At 43.3% G+C, this 20417-nt stretch overlaps 1 protein-coding gene across 1 annotated transcript in view; it reads right to left on the bottom strand.

Annotated features, from left to right (window-relative positions):
• The window catches only part of WDR27 (WD repeat domain 27), a 95468-nt gene extending 84170 nt beyond the window's left edge, over positions 1–11298 (bottom strand). Inside the window, 1 exon segment of the mRNA XM_030929333.1 lies at positions 9852–11298. Coding sequence (XP_030785193.1) covers positions 9852–10088 — 237 coding nt within the window. The 5' untranslated portion in view covers positions 10089–11298.
• Between the last annotated feature and the right edge of the window lie 9119 nt (positions 11299–20417).

Genomic DNA, 20417 nt, shown 5'->3' with positions numbered 1-20417 from the left:
TTCAGACTTGCACGCGGCCTACACAGCACCTCTCTTTTGGCCAATTTCTTCCTTTGGAAGTGGGAATGTTTATCCAATGCCTACAATCCCTTTGTATCTTGGGAGTAAATAACTTGTTTTTTATTTTACAGGCTCATAGGTGGAAGGAACTTGCCTTTTCTCAGAGGAAACTTTGGACTTAGGACCTGGGACTTTTGATTGAGTTGATGCTAGAACAAGTCAAGGCTGAGGATTAAGCTCTGATTTTTTTTTTTTTTTATCTTGCCCAAATTCTTTTCTAAGGGGTCTAGGGAGTCATGCCCTACAAACCATAAATTCTCGTAATATCAGTTTTATTTGACCCTTTATATTGTGGCTTACTTTCCAATCTGTCTCTGGCATAACAAGGAAGAAAATCAAAATGTTTTACATCAAAATATATTTCCTTGCCACACCTTGAAATTGCCCTGCCAAGTCTCTTGTGGGAAAAATCCATATTCCATAGAGAAACCCCTTCCCCCTTTGTTTTCCTTCCTTTCTTTCCAGATCCAGGAGATAATCGACTAAGAGCCAGGCACCCGTTTAAGTCCAAGAAGAAATAATTTACAACCTGCTGTCTCTGAAGTCTGCTGTCTGAGAGCTGACTCTGTGCAGTAAAACCTGGTCTCCGCAATCCTTTATCTTAACCTGAGCATTCTTTTCTATCGATCTCAGATCTTTAGACAAACTCAACCAATTTTCAACCAGAAAATGCTTAGATTTACCTATAGCCTGGAAGCCCCCGCTTTGAGTTGTCCCGCCTTTCTGAATGAAACCACCGTATTCCTTAAGTCTATTTGATTGATGTCTCATGTCTCCCTGAAATATATAAAATGAAGCTGTGCCCCGACCACCTTGGGCACATGTTCTCAGGCCCTCCTGAGGGCTGGGTCAGGGGCCATCGTCACTCATATTTGGCTCAAAATAAATCTCTTAAAATATTTTACAGAGTTTGACTCTTTTCGTCGACAAGACTTTGGGGGACTGTTGGAAAGACATGATTGTATTTTGCAATGTGAGAAGGACATGAGATTTAGGGGACCAGGGGTGGAATTACATAGTTTGCATGTCCCCTACAAATCCCACGTGGAGATGTAATCCCCGGTGTTGGAGGTGGGGCCTGGTGGGAGGTGTTTGGGTCATGCCGGCTCATCCCTCATGGCTTAACGCTGTCCTCACCACAGTGAGTGAGTTCTCATGAAATCTGGTCATTTAAAAGCGCATGGCACCTCCTCCTGACCACTTGTTCCTGTTTTCACCCTGTGAAGTACCTGCTCCCCCTTCGGCTTCTGCCATGACTGTTAGGTTCCTGCGGTCCTAAATAAAAGCAAAGCAGATGTTGGTGCCACGCTTGTACAGTCTGCAGAACCATGAGCCAATTAAATCTCTTTTCTTTATAAATTACCCAGTCTCAGTTATTTCTTTATAGCAATGCAAAAATGGCCTAATACATACAAAAATAAGAAATATGAAAATACACCAAAACATAGGATGAACAAATTGTTCAAAATTGGTAATATAAAAAGTTTTAAAGGCAGCCAGACAAAAATAACCCATTGTATACATGGGAACAAAGATAAAGATAATAATAGAATCCTCACTGAAATGACAGAAGAGCAACATGTTAAAAACCTGAAGAAAAATCTGTCAAACTAGAATTCTCTACTCAACATAAATGCCTTTCAAAAACAAGGCAAAATAAAAACTTTTTTAAACACACAAAGGCTGAAATAATTTATCACCATATTTGCACTGAAACATATGTTAAATAAAATACGTCAGGCAGAAGGAAAATGCTACCAGACGGAAACACGCACATACACAAAGGAATGAAGAGCACCAAAAATATAATTACGTGGGTAGATGTGTAAGATATGTTCCTTTCTTAAATTTAAGAGCCTTAAAATTAAAAAAGAAAAGGCCAAGTGCAGTGGATCACGCCTGTAATCCAAGTACTTTGGGAGGCTGAGGCAGGCGGATCACAAGGTCAGGAGATCAAGACCATCCTGGCAAACATAGTGAAACCCTGTATCTACTAAACCTACAAAACAAAACAAAACAAAAAAATTACCAGGCATGGTGGTGCGCACCTGTAGTCCCAGCTACTCGGGAGGCTGAGGCAGGAGAATCGCTTGAATCTGGGAGGTGGAGGTTGCAGTGAGCCGAGATTGTGCCACTGCACCCCAGCCTGGGTGACAAAGTGAGACTCCATCTCGGAAAAAAAAAAAATTAAAAAAGAAAAATGAAGGTATTTTTCTTATTGTTTAAATATCTTTAAAAGATCCCTGAATGTTTAACAAAAGTAATAATGGATTGCCAGGTTTGTAGCATATGTAAAAGTAAAATGCATGACAACAAAAACATGAAGGTTGTGAGAGAGGAAATGAAAGATACACAATACTAACGTTAATGAGAATAGAAAGTAGCCAAAGAAGATTTCTGAGCAAGAAATATTACCAGGGATCAAAAAACAATGTCACTTTATATAAATGAAGTCATTTCAAGAAGACATAAAAAATATTAAACACAAATGTGCTTAATAACAGAGTTTCAAAATACACAAAGTAAAAACTAATGGAAGACAAACAGGTAAGTTTGCAATTAGAGTCACAGATTTCAATATGCCTCTTTCAATAACTGACTGAACAACTGGACATGAAATCATCAGAATATAGAAGACTTGAAGACTATTAGCCACCTTGACCTGACATGTATAAAACAAAAGACACAAGCAAAATTTTCCTAATAGTGTTACTTGCAATAGTCAAAAACTAAAAATAACCTAAATTCTGACCAATAGGAGAATGCATAAAGTATAGTATATCCATACAATGAATATTACTCAATAATAAAGAAGAATGAACTACTGAATGCAACAACATGGATCTCAATTATCCTGAGTGAAGAAAGCCAGACAAAAATGAGTAAATATCGGGTATCACCAAGCCGGTGGAACAGAAGCTAACCCACTCATATCCTCCGACAATAAGAAAAATTCTGTACCCATCCATGGTCAAAAGTCTCTCTACAGGAGCCTCAGAATTCAGGCTGAAGTTGTGAAACCCCAGTGGAGTCAAGATCTTAGGAGGTCATTTCGATAGTTCAGACCCACACCTAGGTGGCTGATTCACTAAGCATGCTCTTAGCTTCAAGCCCAGAAATGGCTCAGTCCTCCAAGGGGCTTGGCTACCACTTCACCTGGCCTTGAGCCTGCAAACACAACCACCAGCCAAAGAGTCTGGCAGGAATCACACACTCTACTAACTGACAGAAGGGCTCATCTGCCTGTTGACATTGGTCTAGGCAATGAACCTGAAAGCTGCCCTGTGGCTTGGCTCTAATTCCCTCATCTGAGGTCCCAGGTAAGAGCTGCTTACACAAAGACTCACAGGGAGACTTGCCCGTATCTTGCAACCTGGGAGTCTCAGCCACCCTGACAGGCCTGCCACACTTCCTCCCATGACCGATCCTGAGGGTACCCAGTCTCAGCTCTGGGCTCTTCTGCTGCTGTCAGGGAACTATCCCACCTGTGCTGAGACCTGCTGCGAGATGCACGCTCCTCTGTGCCAACTAGACTGACCTCTCCAGTCTCCCACCCACAGCAGACCATAAGGGGGCCCGGTTCCAGGTCCAACCCCTCCTGTTGAAATTAGGGAACTATGTCATCTCTGCAGGGACTTCCTCAGAGACACACAACCCTCTGAATCAATGTGACCAGGCTCTCCAGCCTCTGTCCCAGAGCAGATCCCAAAGGGGCCCAGTCTCAGCTCCAAGCCCATCCTGCTGTAGTTGGGAAACTATCTTATTGGTGCAGGGTCCCCCGGTAGACACATGATCCTCTGAGCCAACAAAATCAGCTCTCCAACCTCCATCCTACAGCAGATCTTGAGGGGACCCAGTCTCAGTTCTGGCCCCTCTCACTGCTGTTAGAAAACTATCCATGGACTCCCAATCTCAACTCCCATTCCTTACCTGTGCAGAGACCTGCTGGGTGACACACCTGTCTGGGCCACTAGGACAGCATTCTGGACTCAGATGCCTGGTCAGCATTCCCACAGAGCCCCAGTACCCACGCTGAGTCCTACCCAGGTCCATCTGGGCCAGAAGGCTGTATCAATCTCAGAGTTCTTGCAAGACTCACAGCAATCCTGTGCTTAGAGCATCCTCTAATGCTGAGATGGCTGCAGCAGTCATGGGCTCAGGGAACTCAACAGCCAGTCTATGTAGAATCCCTGGAAGGCCCTCTGAAGAAGGACAGGCACGAACAAAGCCAGACTTACGAAGACTTAAATAAATACCTAATCCCTCAGTGCACAGACGTAACCACATGTCCACAAGCATCAGCAATGCTCAGGAAAATACGACCCCATCAAACAGACAAAATAAGGTGCGACAGACTGACCCTAAAATAATGAATATAGGTGATCCCTAGACAAATCATTCAAAATAGCTGTTTTAAGGAATCTCAAGAAAATTTAGAAAAACAGAGAATCAACTCTGAAATCACCAAAGAAACTTAACAGAGATTGTTAATTTAAAAAAAATCAAAAATTTTGGAACTAAAAAATACAATTAGTGAAATGAAAAATGCAATAGATAGCATCAACCACAGAATTCAGCAAACAGAAGAAAGAATCAGTGAGCTCAAAGACAGAGTACTTGAAAATACACAGAGAAGAAAAAAGAAAATGAAAAGGAATGAAGAAGCTTATGGGAGCTATGAGACAACAGAAGAGCAAATATTCAGGTTAGTAGAGTTCACAAGGAACTGAGGAAGACAAAGTGGTAGAAGGTTATTCAAAGAAATAATAGAAAATGTTCCAAACCTGGAGATATAAATACATACTGGAAGGTCAAAAGTTACCAATAAGATTCAACCCAAATAAGAATACCCAAAGACATACTATAATCGAACTTTCAAAGGTCAAAGACAAAGAGAGGATCTTGAAAGCAGTGAGATAAAATAAGTAAATAACACACAAGGGAGACCCAATACGCCTGGCAGCAGACTGTTCAGCAAAAACCTTATAGGATAGAAATGAGGGGAGGTCATGATATATTCAGGGAAAGAAAGAAAAAAATGCCAATCAAGCATACTGTACCTGAAGAAACTGACAACTAGACTGAGTGGTATCAGCAAGATAGCTGACTAGAGACACCTGGCACTTGTCCCACTCCAAACGAAAAAAAAAAAAAAACACAAGGCAATAAATAAACAGCTAAGATCTGACTAGAGTGTGGAAGGAAGAGCACTGCAACACAGCAGAGGAACTGAAGATGCACCTGTGTGACTACAAGTCCAGGAGAGCAGCATGGAGGTACCTGGCCTCTGTAGCCCCACCTCCCCGCCTGGGTCAAATCTGCCCAGAGTCAGAAGGGACTTCCCCTTCCAAGGAAAAGGTAAGCAAAAGATCCCCAATCACCCATATCACCACCACAAACACCTGAAGTCTTTACAACAGGAGAATCCCACATTCCCTGCAAGCCCTGAGCCCAGTTTGGGAGCTGCTGGAAATTCAGGCTGCTGAATTACCCCAGATTAGGAGCACGAAGTGTGCACTCCTCACTCCCCACCCACCCTGTGAGCCAAAGCTGCTGCAGCACAGCACCATCTTGAGACCAGAGCTGCCTCTGGAGCATGCCCTGCTCTGGGGGCCAGAAGTCACTGCCATTCTCCAGCCCTCGGGCTCCATCTTTACTATACCAAGCCTACATGAGTGGCTGAATGGCACAACCCCAGTTGCATGGAGCCTGGGACCAGGATCGGCTGTGAGTCTGGCCCTGCACAACAGAGAAACCACCCTCGCCACTGCACTTCCAGCCAGAGAAACAGCCCAGCAGTCCTGCCCAGGACAAACCTGCCCTTGATTTAGCCAAATCATTACACACCCTCCCCAAAGCAGGAGAGGCTCCTGAGCCTCCTAACAGCTGATTCACCCCGGGCCAGCAGAGTTGCTAAACACCTATGCTCAGGACCTGGGAAATACCCCTATGGCACCCCTGCCACGAGAAGAAATACTTCTAGGCTGCCCAACGTCCCCAAAAAGGCCTGAGAAACAGTCTCCCAGGCTGACCACGGTAAGCATGCTCCCAGGCCCCACAAGCAGCTACGTGCCCATGTCTCAGACTCAAGAAAAAGACCCACGGGTTGCCTTTGGGGACATACCACCAGGCGAGCTGAGCAGCTCAAAGGACCAAAGATAAATCCTAGAATTAAAGAATTCAATGAATAAAATTTAAAAACATAACTGAGAGGTTTAACAACTAGATTAAGCAACGAGGCTTGATCAAGCTGAAGAAAGAATTTCTGAACTTGAAGACAGGACTTTTGAAATAATACTGGCCGACAAAAAAAGAATAAAGAATACAAAAGAATAAAGCCTATGTGAGTTATGAGATATCATTAAGCAAATAAATATTAATAATATGGGCATTCTAGCAGAAGAAGATAAAGGAGAAGGTGAGGAAAACTATTTAATAAGTCATAGCAGAGAATGCCTCAAATCTTGGGAAAGAGATGGAAATCCAGGGACAGGAAGGTGGAATAACCAAATAGTTTCAATCCAAATAGGTCCTCTTAGAGGTACATTATAGTCAAACTGTCAAAATCTACAAACAAAGAAAAAATTAAAGCAGCAAGACTAAAGCATCAAGTCACATATAAGGGAATCTCTATTTTACTAACAGCGTATTTTTCAGCAGAAACCTTACATTTCAGGAGAGAACTGGATGCTACACTCAAAGTACTGAAAACAGATAAACTTCCAGCCAAGAATATTATACCCAGCAAAGTTATTTTTCAGAAATGAAGGACAAATTAAATCTTCAGAGACAAACAAAACTCAAAGAATTCATCACCACTAAACTGATCTTACAAGAAATGCTCACGGGAGTCTTATATCTGGATATAGTATGATGATATCCACCATCATGAAAACCTGGAAAACTATAAAACTCCCTGGTAGAACCAATACACAAAGGAGAAAAACAAAGGAATCAAATCTATAGAAAACCACCCAACTGAAAAAATAAACAGTAAGAAGTAAGGAACAAAAGATATACAACTAGAAAACAATCAATAAAATGACAGGAATTAGTCCTTACCTATCAATAACCCTGAATGTAAATAAATAACATTCCCTACTAAAAAGATATAGACTGGCTGAATAAAAAGAAAAACATGACCCAACTATATGTGGACTACAAGAAACTCATCTCACCAATAAAGACATACACAGTATTAAAGTGAAGGGATGGAAAAAAATATTTCATGCAAATGGAAACCAAAAGCAAGCAGGAGTAGCTATACTTACATCAGATACAACAGACATCAAGTTAAAAGCTGTACAAAGAGACAAGGAATTACATTATATGATAATGCACTCCCCTATTTATTGCAGCACTATCACAACAGCCAAGATATGGAATCAGCCTAAGTGTCCAGCCACAGATAAATGGATAAAGAAATATGGCACATATACACAATGGAATACTATTCTGCCATAAAAAAGACTGAAATCCTGTCATTTGCAGCAACATGGATGGAACTGGAGGTCATTATGTTAAATTAAATAAGCCAGGCACACAAAGACAAGTATCACATGTTCTCACGCATATGTGGAAACTTAAAAAGTGGATCTCGTGGAAGCGGGGTGTAGAACAGTGGTTAAAAGAGGCTGGGACGGGAAGTGGAGAGAATGAAAAGAAGTGGGAGAAGGAATAAAAAAAATACAGTTAGATAATAAGTTCTGGCATTCAACAGCACAGGAGGAAAATTAGAGTTCATATTAACTTATTATATAATTCAGAATAGCCAGAAGAAAAAAACTATAATGTTACCAACACAATAAAAAGATAAATGGTTGAGGTGGTGGCCATCCCAATTATCCTGATTTGATCATAACACGTTGTATACTTGTATCAAAATATTACATATACCCCCAAAATATGTACAACTATTACATGTCAATAAAAAATTAAATTGCCATATGATTCAATTTACATAAAACTCTAGAAAATGCAAACTAATCTAAAGGGACAACAGAAAGCCTATATTTATAATATAAAGGACTCCTTCAAATCAGTAGAAAAAAGACAGATAATCCAATAGGAAAAAATGGCAGGAGATTTGAAAACATGTATCACAAAAAAGAATATCTAAATGGCCAATAAATGCGCAAAAATGTGCTAAACATCATTAATAATCACGGAATTACTCATTATAATTAGGTGCCACTATGCCCTTTTAGAAAGGCTAAAATAAAAATAAACAAGTTTAGGTGAAGATGTGGTTCAACTGAAAGTCATACACCATTAGAAGAAATACAGATTGGTACGACCAATTTGGAAATCTGCTTGGCATTATCTACTGAATGCAGACATCCCTCACTATCATGAGGGACTGATTCCAGGAATCCCACATAAACCAAAATCTGTGTATACCCACATCCCACAGTTGGCTGTGTGGACTCCACATATATGAAAAGGTGCCCCTCCAAATATACAGTTTTCATATCCTGAAAATTCTATAGTTTTGACCCACATTGGGTTGAAGAAAATCCATGTGTAAGTAAACTAGCACAGTTCAAACCCACGTTGTTCAAGAGTCAACTGCTTATGTATCCTTTATAATCCAGCAATTATATGTGTCTGCACCAAAAGACATATGAAAGAATCCAGCAGCCAAAAAAACTGAAATACAACAAATGTCTACTAACACAAGCATGGATAAAGTGTGGTCTATTTACATAAGTAGAATGTAATTCTACTTACTATTCCACAACAAAAATGGATAAAGTGTGGTCTTTACATAAGTAGAATGTAATTCTACTTATTACTCTATAATAAAAATGTATTTTTAGTTTAGTTTTTCAAAAAGGGCATAGTGGTACCTAATAAATCCTAATACTCTGTAGCAATGGAAATGAACAACGTGGATGAATCTCGTAAAATAACACTAATTAATCAAAGAAACCAGCACAAAAAAGTGCGTAATGTATAATCACATTTATATAAAGTTCATCATAAGCAAAACTAGCCTATGGTATTAGAAGTCAAGATAGTGTTGCCTTTTGGGCAGGAGAGAAGTGGGCACTGACGGAGACGAGGTATGACCTAGGGGTGGTTACCTGGGCATATTCATTTAGTTATAGTCATCACAACAGTGCACTTATTATGTGGAACTTTTTTTTTCCCTAAGTAGTTTATACTTCACTGAAAAAGTGAGGTCAATCTAAATATTCGAATGTAGGAGACTTGATTATGTTAAGACGAACCTTTTCTTGATCAGCTTCTAACTGAAGAAACTTTTTAATTCCAGATCACTTGTGTTCTAAATATAAAAATATTGGCCGGGCACGGTAGCTCAAGCCTGTAATCCCAGCACTTTGGGAGGCCGAGACGGGCGGATCACGAGGTCAGGAGATCGAGACCATCCTGGCTAACACGGTGAAACTTCGTCTCTACTAAAAATACAAAAAACTAGCCGGGCGTGGTGGCGGGCACCTGTAGTCCCAGCTACTCGGGAGGCTGAGGCAGGAGAATGGCGTGAACCCGGGAGGCGGAGCTTGCAGTGAGCCGAGATCCAGCCACTGCACTCCAGCCTGGGCGACAGAGCGAGACTCCATCTAAAAAAAAAAAAAACAAAACAAAACAAAAAAAATTGTAAAATAAAAATAAATTAAAAAATAAAATAATATAATGTTTTTATCAATATTTTTCTCCCATAGTTGGCAGCTGAATCCACAGAGCATAATGCTGTCCAAAGAGCATCAAAGACATGGAGAGACAAGGGCAAGGCCCTCATGACACTGGACCTATAACTTGCTCAATACCTGATGAGAAGGACTCTTCGTGTTCCATATACAAAGCTCAGTCCCATCCAAAGGGAAAGCACAGTCCTGCATGCTACAAGCAAGCTGAACATGAGACACAGACTCCTTGGATTCAACCAGGTATTTTTCTGTAACTGCATCACTTAGACAGCCACCATTACTTGAGAAATTGTCCTGGGGATTTTCCATCTTCAATCTGAAAACAAAAAGTACATACAAGATGACTATAGGTATCATATTTAATATAGAAAAAAAGTCTATTACCTATTGATAGGTACTAGTTTGACCACACACACATACCACATCATACCTATTTATTCACCTCTCCTCACCCCAAGCAAAAACAAGAGAAATCGCTGAAAACTCTGGAGGTTCCACATTCACAACTGCTCCATTCCTCTCATGGGCTTTCCAATTAAACAAACCTTGACTCAAATTCCACTATTCCCACTTAACAGACCTTGCTTAGGCTTTCTCAATCAGCTTCTACAACTGTAAAATGAGAACAGCTACTGAGAGGCCAAGACTAAACAACGATCCATATGGCATCGGGGCAGCGCTGGCACTTAGCATTCTAAACGTTGGTTACTGAAATGACTAAGACACAAAGTTATTTTCTGAATTGACCACAGCAAATCAGTTGTTAGGGAACTGCAATTGGAACCCACATCTCCCATAGCTAAACTGGGCTTTATTGAACAGTTTCACAACACCCTGTGTGATTACAGTTAAGCTACCACAGGTTCTATAATCAGTGATTCACTGGCTATGTTTCATAAAGCATAAACTAATGAAACAGTGACAATGAAACATTTCAGATCTTCATCCAACTTTACACTTAACTTCACAGCACAATCACTTCAGAAACAGGCGGGAATGGCTCTGGGGTCATCCTTGATTCTATTGTACCCCACACCCCACTGCAGGTCAGCAATCGATGCACTTAAAGGCACAGACAACAGAAATGCTTAGAAAGTGATGGGCAAGCACCCAAACATCCAGCAGGGTCATGCAGGCTGTGGGTATTCAAAGGCCCACCCATGCGGTCCTCATGCTGGCCATGTGGATTCAAAGGCCCACCTGTACAGTCCTCATGCTGGTCATGTGGACTCGAAAAATCCACCCATGCAGTCCTCAAGGGGGTCATGTGGATTTGAAGGCCCAGCCATGTGGTCCTCACGCTGGCCATGTGGATTCAAAGGCCCACCCGTGCAGTCCGCATAGTGGTCATGTGGATTCAAAAAATCCATCCCTGTGCTCCTCATGCTGGCCCTGAGGGATTCTGCTAACCCAACCTCTGCCTCTCTTGCTCTTCACCACCTCCTCCCTCCACTGCGACTCTTTCTATTTACCCTTTCTTCCAGCTCTTACAACACAACAGGGCTTTGATTGCCTCAGGAGGCACACTTTATCTTCATGCTCCATTCCTCCTCCTCTCTGCACCTTGGGGGCTCTTCCCATTTCCCAGGTCTCAGCAGAGGCCCCTGAGAGCTGCCTCCCATCCCTGCCCCCCACCCCATCCACCTCCTTCCCAGCACTTCACACCATCTAAACTATTTTGACCTAAGGAGGCAGCGGGACATGGATCCATGGCTGGACTGCTAGGATGGAATCCTCTGTCTGAAGGACCCTTGGTCAGACAGGAATTGCAAAGAAAGAAAGAGAACTGTGGGGTGCTACTCATCAGCAGGACCTTCCCCTGCCTGCCTCCTGGCCCCGTGACTGAGAAATCTGACATTCCAGTGCAGACTGTGAACCCTCCGCACCACCTCTGTGCTGCAGGCAGGGCAGCAATAACAATTTCCTGTGTGCAGGTGGGGAGCAGAATTTCACAAGAGAAATGAGGGAAAGGAAAATGGACTTCAGATCATCTTTGGAAAATACTTCAAAAGAAAACAGCAAACATTTTCAATACAGGTCTCGATTAGAAACCCTTGTTTTAATATTCATAAGGCCAAGGTACCAGGAAGGTGATAATGTAATTGATAAATGTTCTCAAAATACAATTAAAGGCCTTATACTCTATGATTGCCCTTACAACAAATGCTCTGTGTTATAATAAATAAAAGGTGATTTTTGGCCAGGCGCAGTGGCTCACGCCTGTAATCCCAGCACTCTAGGAGGCCAAGGCAGGCAGATCACGAGGTTAGGAGATCAAGACCATCCCGGCTAACATGGTGAAACCCCGTCTCTACTAAAAATACAAAAAATTAGCCGGGTGTGGTGACGGGCACCTGTGGTCCCAGCTTCTCGGGAGGCTGAGGCAGGAGAATGGCGTGAACCCGGGAGGCAGAGCTTGCAATGAGCTGAGATTGCGCCACTGCACTCCAGCCTGGGCAACAGAGCGAGACTCTGTCTCAAAAAAATAATAAATAAAATAAAATAAAAATAAAATAAATAAAAGGTGATTTTTAAAGGCTTGAAAAGTCTCAATATTTGGAGAAAAACAAAATAAAAGCATGTGTACGTTATTTTAAGGCACATTTGTCTCCAATTCACAATTTTTATCTCACTTTTTTTTAATATTTCGAAGATACTTTGAGTGTCATATGAAAATAGCTACACCTTCCAAAGCTACCATGGTTACTCTGCAGACTCTGTAACTTAAGCATGGCAGTAGGTGCTGGGCAGATGTGTCCTGAGGGGACAATATGAAGCTGCTGTCACCAGATCCACTGCTTCCCAAAGCATAAAACATCTTGCGAGACAGACAAAGAATACACAAAACATCATAGTTGTTTCAAAAATGTTAATAATACACTCTTCAAATTGTGACTGAGTTTCATCGTTTTCTTCAACATAAACTTTTGTTGCAGTATAATTATCTTATTCTCTTCTGTAATTCCCATAGAATTCAGCAGTACATTTTACAAATAATAGTATTTGCATGCCAATTTACAATTTACAGACAACTTTACAATTTACAGTAAATGATATTTACTTTTGTAGACACTAAGAAGCAGGTTTGTATATATGAGTACATAGATTATATCATTCTTACAATAACCCTTTAAAGCGGTTAGGCAAGAAGATGGCAGACAGGAGGCAGGGATAATGTGCATCTCCCACTAGGATGGACTGAAAGGCATGTGGAGACTCATACTGTGAAGTTCTGTTCCAAGAACCACTGCAGGAATGTACCAAAAGAACTGAAAGAATTCACAGATCCTTTGAAAGAAGCAGCAGGCCACTGCAAATTCCACGAGACATGCAAAAAACTGTGAGTTCCCAAAATGTGAGGGGAAAAAACTGCCTCCAAACACACATCCCCACTGGGGAATCTAAAAATCCATATCACAGGAGAAGGATGTAACCTTACCTAGAGCTGAAGCATATTTAGGCAGCCAAGCGAAATATCAAGTAGAAGCAGCAGTGAGAAGAGCCTTGTAGGCACTCCCAGTCTCCAGCTCGAGTCCAGGGAAGCCACCCCCGACTGCACCTCACAGAGGTCCTCCCTCAGAAAAGACAGCGGAATCGGGAGAGCTCTAGGGTGAAAGAAGCTTCCAACAGAATTCTGTGATAATTCAGACTGGGCACGAACTTCCTCTTCCTTGAGCAGAATCAGGAGTGGGTAAAGGGGAACTGCTACAGATAGGAGCCCAGGAGCTGCCAACATTGTGGGCAGATGGGGAGAGTAAGACCTGAAAGCCAGCCGTGCTTGCTTTCTCAGCGTGGAAGCTTATGGCCTGGGCTGGGACTGAGTCCCACACACAGGCCGTCTGTGTCTAAACCTGGTGCTGGGCACTGTGGGAGCAAGACCAGCCTCACAAACTGCGTGGGAGCTGGGTGAGGTCTTCCACTACCAGCTTTCCCCCACTTCCCTGGCAACCTATGTAATGCAGCAGACACAGCCATAATCCCTTCTGGAACATACCTCCATTGGCTCAAGAACCACTCCCACATCTCCCACAGCAGCTGCAGCAAGCCCTGCCTAGACAGAGTCTGAGCCCAGACCCACTTAACCCTGCCCCCACCTGATGGTTTTTCTCTACCCACCCTGGTAGCCAAACACAAAAGACATAAACTCTTGGGAACACTATGGCCCTGCCCATCACCTGAGAAACCAGGATGCCTCCCCTGGACCAACTTAGGGAAAGTGTATATACCCCTTCTAACATAGCAACTGATACTCTCTCAAAGAACTCCTGAGAAATTCATCACAAAGGATCATGACCCAGGTATAGTCATCTGGTTATTTAAAGTCAGGAAGAATGAAAGAATCTTTAGAGCTGTGAGACAAAAGCACCAGGTAACCTATAAAGGAAAACCTATCAGATTCACAGCTGACTTCTCAGCAGAAAATTTATAAGCCAGAAGGGATTGAGGTCGTATCTTTAGCCCCCTTAAACAAAATGATTGTCAGCTAAGAATTCTGCATCCAGCAAAACTAAGCTTCACAAACGAAGGAAAGATAAAGTCTTTTTTAGACAAACAAATGCTGAGAGAATCTGCCGCTACTAAGCTAGGACTACAAGAAATGGTAAAAGAAGTTCTAAATCTTGAAACAAAACCTTGAAATACACCAAAAACAACCTCCTTAAAACATAAATCTCACAGGCCCTGTAAACAATAACACAATGAAAAAAGGGTATTTAGGCAAGAATTAACATAATACATAGAGCAGTACCCCACATCTCAATACTAACGTTGAATGTAAATGGTCTCAGTGCTCCACTCGAAAGACACAAAATGGCAGAATGGATAAAAATACACCAATCAAGTATCTGGTGTTTTCAAGAGACTCATATAACACATAGGAACTCACATAAACTTAAGGTAAAGGAGAAGAAAAAGATATTCCACACAAATGGAAACAAAAAGCAAGCAGGAGAAGCTATTCTTACATAAAACAACACAAATAGACTTGAAAGTAACAACAGTTAAAAAAAAAAGAAGGACAAAGAGGGACATTATATAATGATAAAAGGATTAGTCCAATAGAAAAATATCATATCCTAAATACATACACACTTAACACAGAAGCTCCCAAATTCATAAAACAATTATGACTAGACCTAAGAAATGACATAGCAACACAGTAATACTGGGGAATTTCAATACTCCACTGACAGCACTAGAAAGGTCATCAAGACAGAAAGTCAACAAAGAAAGAATGGACTTTACGCCACAGAATAAAATTAACATGTATTTGTGCCTTGTTAAATTCAACAGTCAGGCCAGGCGCAGTGGCTCACACTTGCAATCCTGGCACTTTTGGGAGGCTGAGGCGGGCGGATCACAAGATCAGGACTTTGAGACCATCCTGACCAACATGGTGAAACTCCCTCTCTACTAAAAAAACAAAAATTAGCCGGGCATGGTGGCGGGCGCCTGTAATCCCAGCTACTCGGGAGGCTGAGGCAGGAGAATCATCGCTTGAACCTGGGAGGCTGAGGATGCAACGAGTCGAAATTGTGCCATTGCACTCCGGCCTGGGCGACAAGAGCGAAACTCCGTACCAAAAAAAATAAAACAAAATAAATAAATCATGAACGCACACACAAAAAAACATTTTCACATACACTGCTGGTAAGAGAATAAATTAACATAAACTTATCTGGCAATCAAAAATTCTACTTTTATAAATTTATAACAAATAAATCCTTCTACCTTTTCCAAAATGTATTTCTTCAAGGCTGTCCATTGTAACATTGATAATAATATGAAACGTAGCAATGGTTCTTACATTGAGTGGAATACAATGCAGATGTTTTTAAAAATGACACTGAAAAATGTTTACTTCGTGTCTCAGAAAGCAAGCTCGACCTAATCCTGATGGAAAGAAAAGGAGTTTAATGTGTAATTAAAAGGTTAGCACATGACTGGCTACAGCAGCTTCATCAACACCGTCAGGACAGCCCCCTGGTCTCCCCAACCCTCAGCTCCACCTGTCTAGGTGCTGCTCATTGTCTGTTCCTATGCGGTGGCAAAAAGACGGCCAACAGCACCCGAGCGTGGCCTCCCACATTGCAGGGCGCTGGGGAAGAAAGCATCTCTTTCCATTGATCCTTGAACATTTCTCATGAGTTTGGGCCTGTCTGAGACACTTTCCATGTTTGAATTAATCATGTAATCAGAAGGATGAAATGATGCCAAGAAGTCAGGCCTGGGACACAAAGCTCTCCACTGAGTCCTGGCCAGCAGAGGGAGAAGGGTGGTAGTCCAGCGGAAATCCAGGACTAGATAATTTTTTTGCCAAGAGGATGTGGATGCTGAGACAACAAAAACAGTAATGCTTAGATAAAATAGCAAGAAGGATGAACAAAAACTTTAATGAAGTATTTACAAATTTGAAACTTCTATTTTTCAAAAGATCATTGGTGCTGGAGCCTAAGAGCAGGGTTTAAGCAGATGGACACCACACGTTATTTCTGAGCTAGGACTGATGGAAGCCAGTACGGGTTGGTTGCTGAAGAGGAATTTGAGGAATCAGGAGTGGCTCCTAGCTTTCTGGCCTGAACAACAAGATACCTCACTTTCTGAGCTGGGGCAGAACAGGTTCCGGCAGGGGAGAAGCATAGATTCTGCTTTGGATACATTATGTCAAATGCTGAAACATCAGCTGTAACTTCCTCTAGGCATTGCACCAAAATTTCTTTCAAGTAACTGTGGAAGAAACAGACATCTCTTCTCTAATCCAATGTGTCCATTTTAGAGCATAACACTCAAAAAGTTATCTTGTTTCTCTCATTTCTAAATGATTACAGAGCACCCAGCATTGCCCTTTTGTACCAATTACATAAAATAGTACCTATTAGCTGAATGTTGAGGAGTCTAAATACCCCAGGGCACACTGGGGACAGAGTAACACTCTCCCTAAGATGTCCACATGCTCATCCCCAGAACCTCTGCAAACATTAGGTTACACAGCCAAGGGACTTGAGGTTACTAATCAGATGGGCTTCAGAAGAGAGATTATCCTGGATTATCTGGATATGTTCAATTTAAATACTTTCCTTCACTAAGCTAGAGAGAGAAAAGCTGGGATGATGATGCACCGTGAGAAGGACTCAACCTGCTGTGGTTACCGTTCTTAAGACAGTAAAAGGAGCCAAGAGCTGAGGCCTGTGGTGGCCTCTAGAAGCTGGAAAAGGCACGGAGAAGAGTTTTCACCCGAAGACTCTGGAAGGAGCCAGCCCCAATGCCACCCTGATTTTAGCACAGTTTGAAACCCATTTTGGATTTGTGACCTCCAGAACTGTAAGATAATCCACTTGTGCTGTTTTAAACCACCAAATCTGCATTAGTTTGTCACTGCAGTATTAACAAACGAATAAAATTGCCTACAAAATGAAAACTGTACAAATGAAATGACAATACCCTGCATACGTCTACACAGTGATCTGTGTCTGTCCTATTGGGACTGAACCCTGAAGTAAGACTAGAACAAGCAATCGACAGCAAGAGTCCAGGGTGACCCAACGGTTGAGATGGTGCTAGGAGATCTTGGGAAGAATGGTGCAGTGAAGCTTACAAGGAAGAAGTTAAGGTATGGGCAGCTGTGAAGCAAGAGATCAAGAGATCACATACACGCATACACACACACAAAATCTCACACCTGTATACACACATGCACACACAGAATCCCACGCATGCACCCAAACATGCGCACATACAAAAAGCTGTCCAATCCAAATGGGTTTGGTGAAAGGTGTGTGGTCAGAGAGCCCAGGGTCGTCGGAGAAAGGCAATCCGAAGACCTGAAGACCTCTTCCATGCCTGAAGCACAGGACCCCTTCATGTCTTAAAAACAAAAGCAGACACTGGGCACAGTGGCTTACGCCTGTATTCGCAGCACTTTGGGAGGCTGAAGCAGGTGGATCACAAGGTCAGGAGTTCAAGACCAGCCTGGCCAACGTAGTGAAGCCCCGTCTCTACTAAAAATACAGAAACTAGCTGGGCATGGTGGCGCGTGTCTGTAGTCCCAGCTACCTGGAAGGCTGAGGCGGGAGAATCATTTGAACCCAGAAGGCAGAGGTTGTGGTAAGCCAAGATTGTGCCACTGCACTCTAGCCTGGGCGATAGAGACCCTGTCTCAAAAACAAACAAACAAACAGAAGCAGAAACAACAAAAAACGATCTCCTGACATCCAACGTCTGACATCGCTGGAATTATTTCCAAAATAAAGACAGAACATGAATGTGCTTGCATTTCCTGATGTGTGCATAGTAAAGAGATAACACCAAGACTCACTAGTGTGAAGAGTTCACAGAAAACAATGGTGTGAAGCCAAAGAGGGAAGAAGCCTTGTCAGGACACATAAGCCACCTTCAGGAGGAAGCCTGCGCTCAGAACCTCTGGGTCAGCCTGGCCCCAGTGTGCAGGAGCGGACGTCCCACCTCTCCAGCTGCCCAACACCTCCGCTCCTCAGTGTTCTCCGTTTCAATGCCTACTTCTGCCTCAGTGTTCTCAGCTTCAATGTCTACCTCTGCCCATTCCTGTGTTCTCAGTTTCAATGCCTACCTCTCCTCGTTCCTCAGTGTTCTCGGCTTCAATGCCTACCTCTGCCTCAGTGTACTCGGCTTCAATGCCTACCTCTGCCTCAGTGTACTGGGCTTCAATGCCTACCTCTCCTCGTTCCTCAGTGTTCTCGGTTTCAATGCCTACCTCTGCCTCAGTGTACTCGGCTTCAATGCCTACCTCCCCTGCCTCTCCTGCTCCATGGCAGGATGGTGCAGACGGGGATGAAGGAGTGTCTGGTGCAGGCAGAATCATTGTCAGGGACACACTGACACACACACACACACACACACATACATGTCTGTGTCCAGGACATGAATCCAGGGCAGCTAACTGAACCCCAACCTATCCTCTCATCCTCTCAGATGGCCCCTAAAATCATTTCCGTAGAAAGTTATTTTTCTGTTAAAAAATTCATTTTTCTATTTCTGTGGTCTGGCAGTTGTCCCAAGCTCTTTTCTGCTTCCTCCCTGGAGCCACTAAGAACATGGCAGGACCACATTTCCAGCCTCTCTGGAGTCGAGGGTAGCCGTGCACCAATTTCTGGTCTGGAAAACACACCACGCATGCACAGCCCTTCATGCTGGAGGCGGAGGGCTCCAAAGGCTAAGAAGAGGGGCCATGGTGGTGGCACCTGGCGGCTTGTGCTGCTCCCACTGAAGGGTGACCAGGACACCAGGCTGGACTGCTGTGTAAGCAAGAGAGAAACATTTATTGCATGAAGCTGAGGTCACTTCTGTCAGCCTGCCTTGACTGATGTGGGTACCTTGAAGTAGCATGCTTCAGTGACACTGCAGGATGTTGCTGAGTGACTGATGGAACTCAGAAACAAATTCAGGAGGGTAAAAGCTCAAGACTCACCTTAGGCAGTGACAAACAGTTCAACTGCAACAACCTGTAACAACGTGGAAAACTGACCACAGGCTTACTCATCCTGCAGCCCTACAGTAAATTATTGCAAAGAATAAGCATTAGCAGCCAACACACGGAATTGGACTATCCCTACCTCCTCTCCCTGCTGTGCCAACGCTAGGGGATAATCAGTGTTCTAGGATATCCCCAGCGATATCCGTGTACGCATGTGCACAGAACAAGTCAGGGAAAATAAACTAAATTTATTATTTTAGTGAGATTCTAGTGCACCTAAGACTAGGTAAGCACTTCAGGAAAAAGCAGTGGCAAGTGACTGCTAAAGAAACCGTTGTCTTAAAGTTAAGTCAGTAAACACAAGGCAGCAATTCCAGATAAACTGGAAGCTGTAGACTTAATACCCCTTTACTGGTACAGTGTGTGTCAATTGTAGAAAATTTAGAAATACATAAAAAGATGAACTCTCTACTACTCAAGGAGTACCACTGATAAAATTCAGGGCATTTCCTTCTGCCCAGGATTTTTAGAAAGAGAAAATTACTCCCTTCTGATTAGAAAAGATCGAAATTTTTTTCTTTTAGTGACTAAGCAAGCCAGAAACTTGCTGTTTGGCTCGAGTTAGGAAAACCTAGCCTGGTAGTTACCATGCAGGGTGAAAGGCCAGTGGAGCATAATTCAGGAGCCCTCAGGGTCCACGCCCCCGCCCTCGGAGCCCAGAACCGATGGGTGGTGCAGGATCCTGGGCATTTCTACAGCCCTGGTTCGTTCCTAAACTACTGAATCTTTTAAAGAAGTCTAAGTTCTCTTTATACATAGCTGCTTTAATTAAAATAACCACCTGCGCCCTTTTCCTCCGAACTCCACAGGCGCTCAGTTCTCAAAGCGCCGATCCTGCGCCTTCGTGCCACGGCAGCCCGGACGCTCGGGCCCGATTTGTGCCCCTAATTCCCCTGGAGACCCTCGCACCAGCACGGCGTCAGGAGGAGGCTTGGGGTGACGAGACAGCGGGCAACGGCTCTGGTCCAGAGCGCGCGTCTCCGCCGTTGGGAGCGGTCACGGCCGAACCCTCAAATCCCCCCATAGAGACCTCAGCGGAGCCGCGAGCACCGGCGGAACACCCGCGGAACACCCGCGCAGGCCCCGCGCTCCAGCCCGGCGCCCTAGGCACACGTCCCAGAGCAGCAGCTCGGGTTCCGCGCCGACTCCGAGCCGAGAGCAGCGCGCTGGAGAGGACT

The sequence above is a fragment of the Rhinopithecus roxellana genome, chromosome 4 (genome assembly GCF_007565055.1).
Source record: "Rhinopithecus roxellana isolate Shanxi Qingling chromosome 4, ASM756505v1, whole genome shotgun sequence".
Taxonomy (NCBI): Eukaryota; Metazoa; Chordata; class Mammalia; order Primates; family Cercopithecidae; genus Rhinopithecus; species Rhinopithecus roxellana.
This window is presented reverse-complemented; position numbering and strand designations above follow the sequence as displayed.